The 14134-nt window shown below is 41.2% G+C and overlaps 1 protein-coding gene across 7 annotated transcripts in view; it reads right to left on the reverse strand.

The window, feature by feature from the left end:
- The window catches only part of CHD2 (chromodomain helicase DNA binding protein 2), a 124173-nt gene that overhangs the window by 5122 nt on the left and 104917 nt on the right, over positions 1-14134 (reverse strand). For 6 of the 7 annotated variants that reach the window (XM_049614060.1, XM_049614058.1, XM_049614056.1 and 3 more), the window contains 3 exons: positions 13207-13306; positions 10734-10947; positions 3781-4027 (listed from right to left, as the gene is read on the reverse strand). In XM_049614060.1, coding sequence (XP_049470017.1) covers positions 3781-4027; positions 10734-10947; positions 13207-13306 — 561 coding nt within the window. Of the gene's footprint in view, positions 1-3780; positions 4028-10041; positions 10615-10733; positions 10948-13206; positions 13307-14134 lie in introns of those variants that run through there. The other variant, XM_049614061.1, reaches the window with a different exon arrangement.

A 14134-nucleotide genomic window follows, 5' to 3' on the forward strand; every position in this document is an offset into this window, starting at 1 on the left:
ACACACACACACACACACACACACACACACACACACACACACACACAGAAAGTAAGTGTTGGCAAAGATGTGGGAAAATTGCAACTCTCATACAATGCTAGTAGGAATGTAAAATGTTTCAGCCACTGTGGAAAACAGGTGGTTTCTAAGAAGCCAAATGTAGAATTCCCATACAACTAACAATTACCTCTTAGGTATAGACCCAAAAGAACTGAAAACAGATATTCCAACAAATAATTTTGCGCTCATGTTCACAGCAGCACTATGTACAATGGCCAAAGGTGGAAACAATTCAAATGTCCATCAATGAATGGATGAACAAACTGTGGCATATATATACAATGGAATATTACTCAGCCACAAAAAGAAGTACTACAATGCAAGCTACAGTGTGGATGAGACTCAAGCATTATGCTAAGTGTCCAAAGAAGCCAGTCACAAAAGGCCACATCTTGCTTGATTTCATTTATACAAAATATCCAAGACAAGTAAATCCATAAAAACAAAATACAGATTGGTGATTATCTGGAGCTGCAGAGATAGAATGGAGTGACTGCTTAAGGGCCATGGGGTTTTCTTCAGGACAATGAAAGCATCTGGAACTTAACACCAGCGGTGGTTGCACAACATTGTGGATGTATTAAAGGTCACTGAATTGTTTGCTTTAAAACAGTTAATTCAGTTTATGTGAATTTCCCCTCATTAAACAACAGAGAGAGAGCTGGTGACTTCAACTTCCAGTCAAGGTGGAATACGGGGAACTAGACTCACCCTCCTACCTGGAACAAGCAGAAAGGGACAAAAAATGGTTTTAAAGATACCAGATGTCCATTAACAAAGACCAGCGATTCCCTGAGGGATGGAAAAGTAGTAAGATGAGGCTTATAACAACCCCACTCATTGCCCTGAGACAGTTTCCAGGCCTCAGCACAGGGAAGGGGAGACGTCCTCAGTTGAGAGGCAGGGGGCAGAACCAAGTCAGCTGGAGCTCACAGGATGGAATGCAAAAGAGAATTCTGCACCCAGAAAGAAGTTCAAAGACCTGCAAAGGGTTCCCCTTGGGTATTCAATTGAGCACTATAAAGTGTGTATATGTGAAGAAACTATCCAAGGCCAGGAAAAGAACCACCCAGAAGATTAGAGGTACAAGGGCCCTGTTCTCGCCAGCCACACCAAAAAGCCTCAAGCTTCAAGGGACATCAGTGGAGTACAACAAAGTGTTCTTACCCTAGTGAGGGGGAACAATTAGACTGCCAGAGCATTGTTCTCATTCTGACAAATCTTAACAGCAAGAGCTGAAAGAATCAAATTGCCTCTAGATAACCTATTTCTCAGAACAGAGTTCCAGAATATTTATAGGAATACAAAATATCCAGCACTCAGTGAGGCATCTAATCAAAAATTACTAGGCATGGAAAAAAGAGGAAGGACCATAATGAGGAGATAAGTTAATCAGCTACAACTAATCCAAATGGTAGAATCAGACAACAATGATATAAAAACTATTTTTTTTATATTTAAAAGGAGAACTATCATCTTTGAGAGCTGCTGCTTTTACTTTTATTTCATTTTATTTATTTGTTTTAGAGAGAGTGATGGGAGAGGAGCAGAAAGAGAAAGAAGTTTGTTTTTTTAATTTTTTTAATGTTTATTTATTTTTGAGAGACAGAGAGTGAGCGGCAGATGGGCAGAGAGAGAGGGAAACACAGAATCCGAAGCAGGCTCCAGGCTCCGAGCTATCAGCACAGAGCCCCTGACACAGCGCTGGAACCCATGAACTGCAAGATCATGACCTGAGCCAAAGTCAGATGCTCAACCAACTGAGCCACCCAGGCACCCCTAGGGAGAATCTTAATCTTAAGCAGGCTCTACACAGAGCATGGAGCCCGACAAGGGGATTGATCCCACGACCCTGGGATCATGACCTGAGCTGAATCAAGAGTCAGACACGCAACCAAGTCGCCCAGGTGCCCTAAAAACTATTTTTAAACTATATTCCAGATTTCAAAAGGTTAGAAAGATTTAAGTTAAAAAAAAAAAAAAAGCTCAAATACAACTTCTAGAAATACAACTATAATGTATGAAATGCAAAATATATTGTATGGGGTTCAAGGCAGGTTAGACATTGAAAAAGAAAATCTTAGTGAACTTGTAGACACAGCCAACAGAAACTATCCGACTGAGACAGAAAGAAAACAAAATTTAAAAAAAATAAGCAGAGCATTAGTGAGCTGTGACAGCAATCAATGCAAACAGCTTAATACAGGTTTAAGTGGGATCTCCACAGGAGATGAGGGAGGTAGGACAGGAAAACACTGATGAAATAATGGTTGAAAAAAAAAAATCTTCCTAATTTGATAGTTAAGACAAACCCACAGATCCAAGTTCAACACTTCCCAAACAAAACAAACATGAGGAAAAATACAGCAGGATGCAGCACTACAACCAAATGGCTAAAAACCAGTAATGAAGGAAAAAAAGCCATGTTTTATAAAGATGACAGATTTTCCATCAGAAACAGAGCAAGCAGACAGAAGAGGAACATCTTTAAAGTACGGAAAGTGTTAACCTGGGAATTTATACCCAGCAAAGTATCTTTCACAAATGAAGGCAAACTAAAGACTCTCTCAGACATACAAATGCTGGAAGAATTTATCCCCAGCGGACCCATACTAAAATAAAAGTCCTTTGGGCAGAAAAAGAGTGATGCTGAATAGAAATACAGATCTACACAAAGAAATGCAGGGCAAATGCCCACTGGAGCCACACAAGATGAGACAGAAGGGCGGGAGCAAAGGGGTTCAGTTGAAACCTCCTCTAAAGGAGACAGCTGCTACGTGGCTATATAATGTGTTACCAGATCCTCCAAAAAGGGAGATGCTGAATAGGAAATTTTCCAAATTTAAATTCAAGTCCAAGCAAAGCATGTCGTTAGCCTAAGAAAAGCCAAAGTTGCTGTGAGGTTAAAATATAGTCAAGTCCTATTCTAGGAAGAATACAGAAAACTTTAGCCCTTCCTATATACTTGGTAACTCTCCCAAGTTACAATCTTGGCTCATTAATGGTAGTGTATAGCTGTAGACAGGGTAAAACTTCACAAGTCTTTCACCCCTAAACTGTGGACTGGTGGCAGGCAAGGTCCACAGGCTGGGACCCATCTCAGGATCCCTGCTACCCAGTGTATCTGAGAGCCTCACATCAAGCTCAATAATTTTGGTCGTGGGCTCTAATGTTTCAAAGCTACCACTTTCCTACATTTCCACAGAAGACACAAAACTCTTTTCCTGTACAAGTAGAAGGATAAAACTGCAAATGGCTCCCTATGACCCAGAGAACACAACTTAAGACCTATAATCTGGCATTCAAGGCCTTCTTACTATCCAATGCGTCCATCTTCTGGACTTCCCTCTTTGGATGCTCACCCTTGGCCTGGGCCTGTGATACCCATTCCCCTTTCTGTTTAGCAGACTCTTCAAGGCTCAAATCAACAATCAGCAACTTCCTCTCTGCCTCAGTCCTCAGGAAAAACTCAAAACCTCTACTTTCAATCATCCACTTAGCACACCATATCAGCTGTCTACACCGTAATTCCTCCCCAACACCCTGAGGATGTCCTGATGGCAAAAACATTGGTTCAGACTAGGGACCATGACTGGCACAGGATGAGATGTTCAGTGAACATTTAATAAGTACATTAATGTGTATGTCACTTATCTCTTCCCCTTAACCAGTGAGACTCCTGGCAGAGGTCGGCCTGGTGTCTCGGGACATTCTGCCTACCTGTCATAATAATCTCTGTGTCCCCTGTGGTCTCGGTCGCTACTGTACTGGTCATAAGGTCTTTTTCTGGACAGATTGTTGGGTCTGTAGCTCCCAGAGCGGTGGGCGTCCATGTGTCGCCGGTCCCCATAATGGTGGTCCTTGTACCAGTGCTGCTCATACTGGTGGTGCCGGTCACTACCCCACGGAGGATTGCTGTTGCCACCACCATAGTTGAACTTTCTTTCCCTCTGCCAGTCTCCTCGATCTGCAAGAAAAGAAAGAACAGTTTCGTGACTTCAAAAAATGGCTGAATTTCACACCCACTGAAGTTTAAACTCAAAGGCTGACACGTTATATAAATAGACATTAAATTTCCTCCTTCCTAGCCTTTTTGCTGCTGGTAAACATACCAGTAATGAGTCCCAACCTTCTCTCCCTCAACTTTGAAGGCAAAAGAAAACTCACTGCTTTTCTCCTTATGAAATCATAAAAATTACTGCTTTTTCTTTTCCTTGCCTCTTTACCCTCCAATCTGGGGCAGACCCTTAAAACGAGATTTCACTCAAAAAAAACCCAGAAACAAAAAACAAAAAAAACCCTAAACATTAATTCAGAAAACAGAACTGCTGAGTTTCATAGCCATAAACTGGTATCTTCTGTTTACACATCTCAACTTTATTTACCCACTGCTACAGATAACATGGTCAGCCAGTGCCTGGTCTCTGAAAATATTTCCAGGCTATTCATACTGATTCTACTACTACTCTTTCCCAGCCCACATCAAGGAGATAAACCTCTTCCTATAAAAAGTGAATCCTCTAACGTTGGATTTGGATCAATACACTAACTCTCAAAGGTAGGGCCAAACTGATATCTGTTTCAGCTTCTATAGCCTCCCTTTTCCTTCAGAAGAATCACACTTATTTTAATCAGAAAGGCAGTAAACACATAAAAGTCCAGAATGGAGGCTATAGTGGGTTTAAGTGTGACCCCCAAAATGTATGTCCACTCAGAATCTGTAAGTGACTTTACCGGGAAACTGGGTCTTTATATATGTAATTAAGGATTCTGAGATGAGATCATCTTAGATGTAGGTTGGGCCCTAAACCCAATGACAGATATTCTTCTAAGAGAAAGGCAGAGGGAGGTCTGAGACAAGGAAACACTAGAGATGGAGGCAGAGACGGGAAGAATGCAACCAGAAGTCAAGCAGCAACAAGGGCTGCTGGTGGCCACTACAAGCCAGGAGAGAGGCAGGGACCAGATCCTCCCCCACATCTCCCAGAGAGAGACAACCGACCAACACTCAGTGCAGACTTCTGGCCTCCAAAAGTGTGTAAAAATACATTTCCCAGTTTGTGGCGCCTTAGGAAACTGGGACACAGGCTTACCCAGAAGAACTATGTGGCCTCATGGGAAATTCGTCTTCTATCTACAACTATATTAACACCAAAAATAAGCCACCAAGTAGATACCCCTCTACTCATGCTGCTGGTCTTCTAAATACTTTTCTATAGAGCCAAAGAATAATGAAGGAACCTGACAGCTTAGGAACTGATAACACACTCAGCCAGTGGCTTAAATTCCCTGCTGCTCTGGTTGTGGATCAGGCCAGACGACCAAGAAGTAAAAAAACTTTAACTATTCAACCTAATAACTTAACAGACAACAACAAAAAGAGACACATTCACAACATGAAAACCAATCACTTGGCGATGGCTTCAAATGGAAAGTAGTATTTCAAATGGGGTGTCAGTGTCTGCGGTATCATGGAGAGGCTTACAAATCAAGCCAACTCATTTATTTCCAGAGGAACTGAACAGTGCTTTTCTTTCTTCTTGAACCCATCATGAGGTAGGTCGCTGTTAGGAAGTACTGAGCTATTTAGGAGATGGGTGAAGAATCCAAGACTTAAATAAAAGACTACAGTGATATAAGAAGAGTTCTTTCAAAGGATCAGAATACAAAATCAGTGACATCACACGAATAACACAAAACCAGTCTGATCCCAGGAAAAAGTCAATACAGATAATACAATCAGATCTACGAACATGGATATATCTCGCTCGCTCTCCCTCTCCCTCTCTCTCTCTTCCTCTCGAGAGGAATTACTCTTGTAGAGTAATTACCTTTTGTCCCCCTGAATCAAATGGGGATCAATTAACTCAGAACTACTTAGATTTGTAACATTAGAAGACCTGGCACTTGTGCTTCCAGGCAATTCAGGGTAGCTTACAGCAGAATTACGCTCCGCCAAGGACAGTAAGAAAGGCCAGATAAACAAAAATTACCTGTTTGAGGACATCAAAGAGTAGACAGGGCATTCAGGACTAGACTAGAAGGCATTAAGACTGAAGAGCAGAAAACCTTAGAGAGGTAAGGTGACCGCTGTAGTCATTGGGGAGGCCTGTGATTCTGAGCACAGGCAAGGGGCTGAATATCTGAGCTTTTACCAGCACAAGCTGAGCCTTCGGTGGTCTTTCTAGGCTAGAGGGACATGGCAGACTTGAAGGGCTCAAACACACATCCAGTCTTCCCTTAAGGTAAGTGCTGAATCTGCAGGGAGAAGAAGGCTGAAGACCTAAGCCTCAGAAGAGCAGAGCAGTCCAGGTAGTCTCATGGTGCTGAGAAAACCAAGATTCGAGTCTAGGGCCTGCAGAAGATGAGGGGCAGAAAATGCTCCAGGCCCTCTGCTGAGCACTCTGAAGAGCTAAGCCCCAGGAACAGGGGAGCCCAGAGGCAGACTAGACGACTAGACCAGAATGATCGTCTTACACTCCATGTGCTCTTGGGGAGGAAAGAATGAATCCTCTCTAGGAAAGCAACACCATCTGAAGCTTCCATAATTTTTTTTTCAAGTAGGCTCCACACCCTGCATGGAGCCTGGCATGGGGCTTGAACTTACGACGCTGAGATCAGACCTGAACCGAGATCAAGAATTGGATGCTTGACTGACTGAGCCACCCAGGTGCTCTTGGAGCTTCCACAATTTTTAAAACATAGGTTCCCCCACTTAATCAAAAATAACTAGGCATGCCAAAGACAGAAATATATGGATGAAAACCAAGAAAAATAAAACACACAACAGAAAATGATTCACAAGAATTGAGATACTGGACTTAGCAAAGATTTTTAAATAACTTAATTCGTATGCTCAAAAACAGAGGAAAAGATGAAGAAAATCAAGTTTTCTAAAAGCCTGAGAATTTTACAAGAATGAAATGTATTTTTCAAAAGAAATCAAATGGAAATCCTAAAACTGAAGTTTAGAAAGAAATGTACACTTCATTAAGATTATTATGGAATATTTGATTCTTTGCAAAATCCTATACTAGGACTTCTATGTATGCTATATATAGTGTGTGTTTTCACAACTTTCTCGATACTAATTCAAACACAGTATTGTTCTGAATAAGCATTCAAAACAACATTCAAACATACACTACAGAAAACGTTTGATGGTTCCTCAAAAAATTAAATTAGAATTACCACATAACCCAGCAATTCCACTACTAGGTATATACCCAAAAGAACTGAAAATAGGTACTCAAAAGTAACTTACACACAGATTTTCACAGCAGTACTATTCACAATAGCCAAAAAGTAGAAACAACCCCAACAGATGAATGGATAACAGACTGTGGTGTGTACCCACACAATGCGATGTTATTCAGCCACAGGAAGGAGTGAGGTACTGATACCCATTACAACACAGACAGACCTACAAAACCACATTGAGATACCACCTCACGCCTGTCACAATGGCTAAAATTAACAACTCAAGAAACAACACATGTTGGCGAGGATGTGGAGTAAGGGGAACCCTCTTGCACTGTTGGTGGGAATGCAAACTGGTGCAGCCACCCTGGAAAAGTGTGGAGGTTCCTCAAAAGCTTAAAAATAGAACTACTCTATGACCCAGCAATTGCACTACTAGGAATTTATCCAAAGGATACAGGTGTCATTTGAAGGGGCACATGTACCCCAATGTTTATAGCAGCGCTTTCAACAATAGTCCAATTATGGAAAGAGCGCAAATGTCCATTGACTGATGAGTGGATAAAGAAGATGTGGTACATACATTCACAATGGAATACTACTCGATGATGAAAAAGAATGAAATCTTGCCATCTGCAACAACATGGATGGAACTGGAGGGTTTTATGCTAAGCAAAATAAGTCAGTCAGAGAAAGATACATATCATATGATATCACTCATATATGGAATTTGAGAAACTTAACAGATGACCATAGGGAAAGGGAAAGGGAAAGAGAAATAAGAACAGAGAGGGAAGCAAACCATATAAATACAGAGAACAAACTGAGGGTTGATGGGGTAGGGGGTTGGGGGGCATGGGGAAAATGGGTGATGGGCATTGAGGAGGGCACTTGTTAGAATGAGCACTGGGTGTCATATGTAAGAGATGAATCACAGAAATCTATTCCTGAAGACAAGACCACACTGTGTGTTAACTAACTTGAGAATAAACTAAAAACATACATTAAGAATAATGAACTATTTAAAAAAAACAACATACAAAACAGCCAAAAAAACAAATAATCCAGTGAGGAAATGGGCAAAGACATGAATAGACACTTCTCCAAAGAAGACATCCAGATGGCCAACCAACACATGAAAAAATGCTCCACATCACTCATCATCAGGGAAATACAAATCCAAACCACAATGAGATACCACCTTACACCTGTCAGAATGGCTCACATTAACAACTCAGGCAACAACAGATGTTGGTAAGGATGTGGAGAAAGAGGATCTCTTTTGCATTGTTGGTGGGAATGCAAGCTGGTGCAGCCACTCTGGAAAACAGTATGGAGGTTTCTCAAAAAACTAAAAACAGAACTACCCTACGACCCAGCAATTGCACTGCTAGGCATTTATCCAAGGGATACAGGTATGCTGTTTCAAAGGGACACATGCACCCCCATGTTTATAGCAGCACTATCCATAATAACCAAAGTATGGAAAGAGCCCAAATGTCCATCGATGGATGAATGTGGTATATATATGCAATGGAGTATTACTCGGCAATCAAAAAGAATGAAATCTTGCCATTTGCAACTACGTGGATGGAACTGGAGGGTATTATGTTAAGTGAAATTAGAGAAAGACAAAAATCATATGACTTCACTCATATGAGGACTTTAAGAGACAAAACAGATGAACATAAGGGAAGGGAAACAAAAATAATATAGAAACAGGGAGGGGGACAAAAGAGACTCATAAATATGGAGAACAAACTGAGGGTTGCTGGAGGGGGTGTGCGAAGGGGGGGTGGGCTAAATGGGTAAGGGGCATTAAGGAATCTACTCCTGAAATCGTTGCTTCACTATATACTAATTTGGATGTAAATTTTTAAAAGTAAAAAATAAAGTTATATTATAAAAACAAACAAACAAACAAACAAACAAAACATAAACCTTGAAAACAGAAGTCAGACACACATAGTATGATTCCATTAATATGCAATGTCCAAAATACATGAATCCAGATAGACAGGATACAGACTGGGGACTGCGGAGGCTGAGAAGAAGGAATGGGGACAAACCGTCTCCTGGATGTGGGATTTCCATTTGAGGTGATGGAAATGTTTTGCAACTAAGATAGAAGTGGTGGTTGCACAACACTGAGTGTACTAAATGCCATTGAATTGGGTATTTAAAATGGTAAAGTTTAACTTAAGATACAAAACAGATGAATGTAAGGGAAGGGAAGCAAAAATAATATAAAAACAGGGAGGGGGACAAAATAAGAGACTCCTAAATATAGAGAACAAATTGAGGGTTGCTGGAGGGGTTATAGGTAGGGGGATGGGATAAATGGGTAAGGGGCATTAAGGAAGACACTTGTTGGGATGAGCACTGGGTGTTATAAATAGGGGATGAATCACTGGAATCTACTCCTGAAATCATTATTGCACTATATGCTAACTTGGATGTAAATTTAAAAATAAACAAGTAGATAAATTTTAAAACTAAATGTCAAAAACAGGAAAAAAAATGAATACATTTAAAAAGAAATAAAAAATAAAATGGTAAAGTTTATGTTATATGATTGTCACCTCAATAAATTTAAACACAGACACACAGATTTTGTTGCTGATCTATAAAGTCAACTCATTCTTTTTTTTTTTTTTTTTAATTTTTTTTTTCAACGTTTTTTATTTATTTTTGGGACAGAGAGAGACACAGCATGAATGGGGGAGGGGCAGAGAGAGAGGGAGACACAGAATCGGAAACAGGCTCCAGGCTCCGAACTCATTCTTTTTAATAATTGATGATAATACTTAGAGTACAAATGTCCTACTATTTATCCAATGATTCTCCTATTAATGGATATTCAAGTTATTTCCAACTTTTTGCCATTCTAAGACTGAATGGCATCCTCATACATACAGAAAAGGGGCTTATGTATTTAAGATATTTGAGATTAATTCTTGGAAAGATTGTAGCAATTCACACTCTTAGCAATTTGTATGTATTTCACCCTTTTAACTTTTGTTGATCTGAATGGCCGAAAAAAAAAAAAAAATTGGTTAGCTTACCATTGCTTTAATTTACACTTCCCTAACAGCAATGCTGGCCATCTTGTCATATTGGCCATTTGAATTTCCTCTTCTGTATGAATTCCCAACTCCTAACCTTTGCCCATTTTTCTATTTGGTTATTCTTTTGTTACCAATTTACAAGGCTCTTTCAGTATTAGCAGTTTTAACCATGTGACTGTCCTATATAATGTAAATTGTTTCTCTCAGTCTGTCATTTGTTTATGATGGTGGCCATGTTCTTCTTAGAGCTGGAGCCTTTTGGATCTTTACTTCATGTGCTGTGTCACTAAGACAAAAGAACACAGTAAAGTGTTGAAGGAGAATAAAGTACAAAGGTCTAGCTATTTTCGGAAAATACAATGATTCTTTTGGCATCTCTTTTTAAAACTCCACTTAATGACCTACCTGCATTACTAAAGTGTCTTTTGTTGGGGTGATTATAGTTATCTCTTGGGTGTCCGTGCATCTGTGGGCCATGGGAGGCAGGCAAGTGAGGCTTCTGAGGGTGAAGGTTGTGTGGGGTGTGGGACTGAGATATCAGGGAGTCCCGGCTGGAGCCTGAGGCCTCTGGTCGAAATGGCTTCTTACCACCAATCACATCATCTTTCTTCTTTTGCTCCTGAGAATAAAAGGAAACCAAAGAATCTTAAGACCCCAGGCTGAATTCCCAAGAATAGTACAGAGGTCACCACCTCTAAGTATTACCCTCTTGCCCCTCTTCCGGCTTCCAACCTGCCATCTACTATATTCTTATAAACCATGTTCATAAGTTTCCCTGAACTCCCCCTGCTGCTCTGACAAGAAAGTCACGCTCCCCTGGCAAGTCACTGTAAGACCGTGTGCATGGGCTGCTGGGTGCCACTGCACAGGGCCCGCCCAGGACAGATGCCCGGGCTGTCAGCCTTCTCAGAGACTCATCTTGGACCATGTAAAAGTAGGAACACAACTTTCCTAGACTAACTAGAGCAAACAACCTCTGACTAGCCCAGTGGGAACTAGTTCCTACGCCAAAGTCATCAAGCTAAACATCTCAATGTTTATTTACTTCTTTACCACACAAGAATATGTAATAGAAAAATATTAGAAAATATAATAAGAACAGCAACAGCAAAAAATAATGTAAAGTGCCCTAAAATCTCACTACCAAAGAAATTAATGTCTGCGATTTGGTCCATATCTTTCTAAGCTTGTGTTTATATGTGTGTGTGTTATTTTTTTTTTTTTTTAACAACAAAAATATTATTTGGTATTCTTCTTTCACTTAACACATTATGAAAATTTTCTCACGTAAACACTTACTTACACTATTGTATTATGGCCGAATAATATTCCCCAGCATGAATATATCATAATCTAGTTAATCTATTTTTTATTGTTGGGCATTCAAGTCATTTCCACAATAAACATGTTTAAATCCTTAATTACCTCATTAAATTCTCAGAAGAACTGTTTTTGTCTTTTGACAAATCTGACTGAACTGTCCCTCCAGAAGGCTGTGATAGTGCACACCCCAGCAGCAGGACCACTATTTTTGTTCAATATGCTAATTGCTGATACTTAGACTAACGTGGCCCCTTTACCATCGTGTGTTCAGCTATAAACCCTCATCGTAACTTTCACTCCCCACTACAGGGTCTTTCCCACTATTTCATTCCCTCCTCAGGCTTTTCCTGACCATCCTTGCAAACTTTTATACTGCTTAAAATTTACATTAACGTTCAATGATACTAGTATATTATCTCTATATATTACTACCATACCATATTCTTCTAAATTATAAGCTACTTGAGCATACTATTCTACAGTACAACACACTACTAAGCATGTTAAGTTCATGCAACAAATACTTCTAAGCACCTTCGCTGTGCCCAGTACCTTTCCAGGCACTGAGGATATAGCAGAGGATGAGAAGCATAATATCTCTGCCTTTGAGGAGCTGACAGGTTAGTGGAGGAGGTATTAAATGTCCAGAGACTGGCTCTAAATGGCTGATTTGGGGGCCCTAAAGGGCTGATGTGGCAGGTCAGCAGATCCGTGAATGGGCATGTCTTCAAAATCAGCTAAGGCATTTATGTGCCCATCCCCCTATGCCAAAGAAGGGAAGGAACTTCTGGGCACCTTCTCATGTTGGCTCCTTTACGTGAGTAGCTGGGACGTTACATACAAACGCGGGAAGGAACACCAAGTATACGTGACCCAGAAAAGAACAAAACAAGTATTTTCTGCCCACATGACTTATCAAGAGCCACGTTTATAAACTACCACAAGACGAGAGAATAAATGATTATGGGCATAAGAACGCAGGGTAGGGGCACTTGGGTGGCTCAGTTGGTTAAGCGTCTGACTTCGGCTCAGGTCATAATCTCACAGTCCATGAGTTCGAGCCCTGCGTCAGTCTCCATGCTGACAGCTCAGAGCCTGGAGCCTGCTTCAGACTCTGTGTCTACTTCTCTTTCTGCCCCTTACCCTCCCTCCCTCCCTCACTCTCTCTCTCTCTCTCTCGCTCTCTTGCTCTCTCTCAAAAATAAAATTAAAAAAAAAGAATGCAGGTAACAACACCTTGTCAGAATTTTAACACTCTTTGGTTCTAACAGATTGGCTATTTCAGCCACCGAGTCTGTCACTTTCACTACCAGTGCAGTGTGCTGAGAAAGCGCAGAGCTAATATGGCATAGGAGCACACAGTACAGGGAGGCAGGGCTGTGGTGGACCTGAACATCCGTCTGTGAGGGGAGGGCAGAGAACGAGGGACCCTTCTAGCACCAAAAGTATCATTCCATGACCATCTCCCCAGGGAAAAACAGTAACTAAGGAATTGGCTCTGTGCAAAACTGGCTTTTATCTGTTAGTACGAATTAGGATTAAATTTGTATTTTACCTCCTCTTCTTGAGATCTTTTCTTATGAGCCATCTTGTACAATTTATGCAATTTTCGAGCATCAAATTCTGTAAACTTGGAAACAAAAATCCATAGGTTCCTAAAAAAAAAAAAAATAATAGTTCTAGTAAATTACAGAATTTTAAAATAACTTTTTATTCTCTTTATGGATGGCAAGCTACTGAATTCTGCAATGGATACTCTCCAAGTGTAGAAATTAAATAACAGAAACATTCTTTCAGGTCTGTGTTTCATTAACACTCCTTCAGATGCCGTGTCCACAGAGTTTGACTGAGGGGTCTGGAGACGAAGGCTCTGTTTCCGAGCTAAAATCCCTTATTTCACTGGCACTCAGGAAAGCCCTGGAGTCTTCCTCCACGTTCTGCACTTCCTGGATTCTGCCACCCAACCCGTCATTACCATCTTCCAGGTGGAGACCTCCATACACTCGGGCATCTCCGTGCTCCTGCCCCTTCTCCTCCCAGCTGTCACCACAAAGTCTATCCTTTCTTCCTGAAAACTCCCAAGGGGCGCCTCCACTGTAATTCCACCCCATCCACCCCAGCAAGGCATTACAGTGAACAGGAGAGTGCTGGGCAAAACAGGTGTCTAGAACAAGGAGGCAGGGGTACTGGCAGTGAGCTGGAAAAGGAGTCTCACCTCTCTCCACACACTGAAGAGAAGAGTTTCACCAGGTCACGCCACCCACAGGAACCACGGGTTCCCTAAGTAGTAAACCTGCTGCATCAGGTGCAAAGCCATCAGTGGTCTTAACAAACTGCCTTTAAACCCTAAAAACCTCCCAGCCCCCCTTCTCACTGTCTCACTTTGAAGCCTTCGCCAAAGCCGGAAAACTCTCCTCATCTGAGCAAGTCCACCCTGCCCATGCCCACTCGCCTGCCTCTCAGAGAGTTTCCTCCGACTGCTC

This window comes from Panthera uncia, assembly GCF_023721935.1.
Source record: "Panthera uncia isolate 11264 chromosome B3 unlocalized genomic scaffold, Puncia_PCG_1.0 HiC_scaffold_1, whole genome shotgun sequence".
NCBI classification, from domain to species: domain Eukaryota; kingdom Metazoa; phylum Chordata; class Mammalia; order Carnivora; family Felidae; genus Panthera; species Panthera uncia.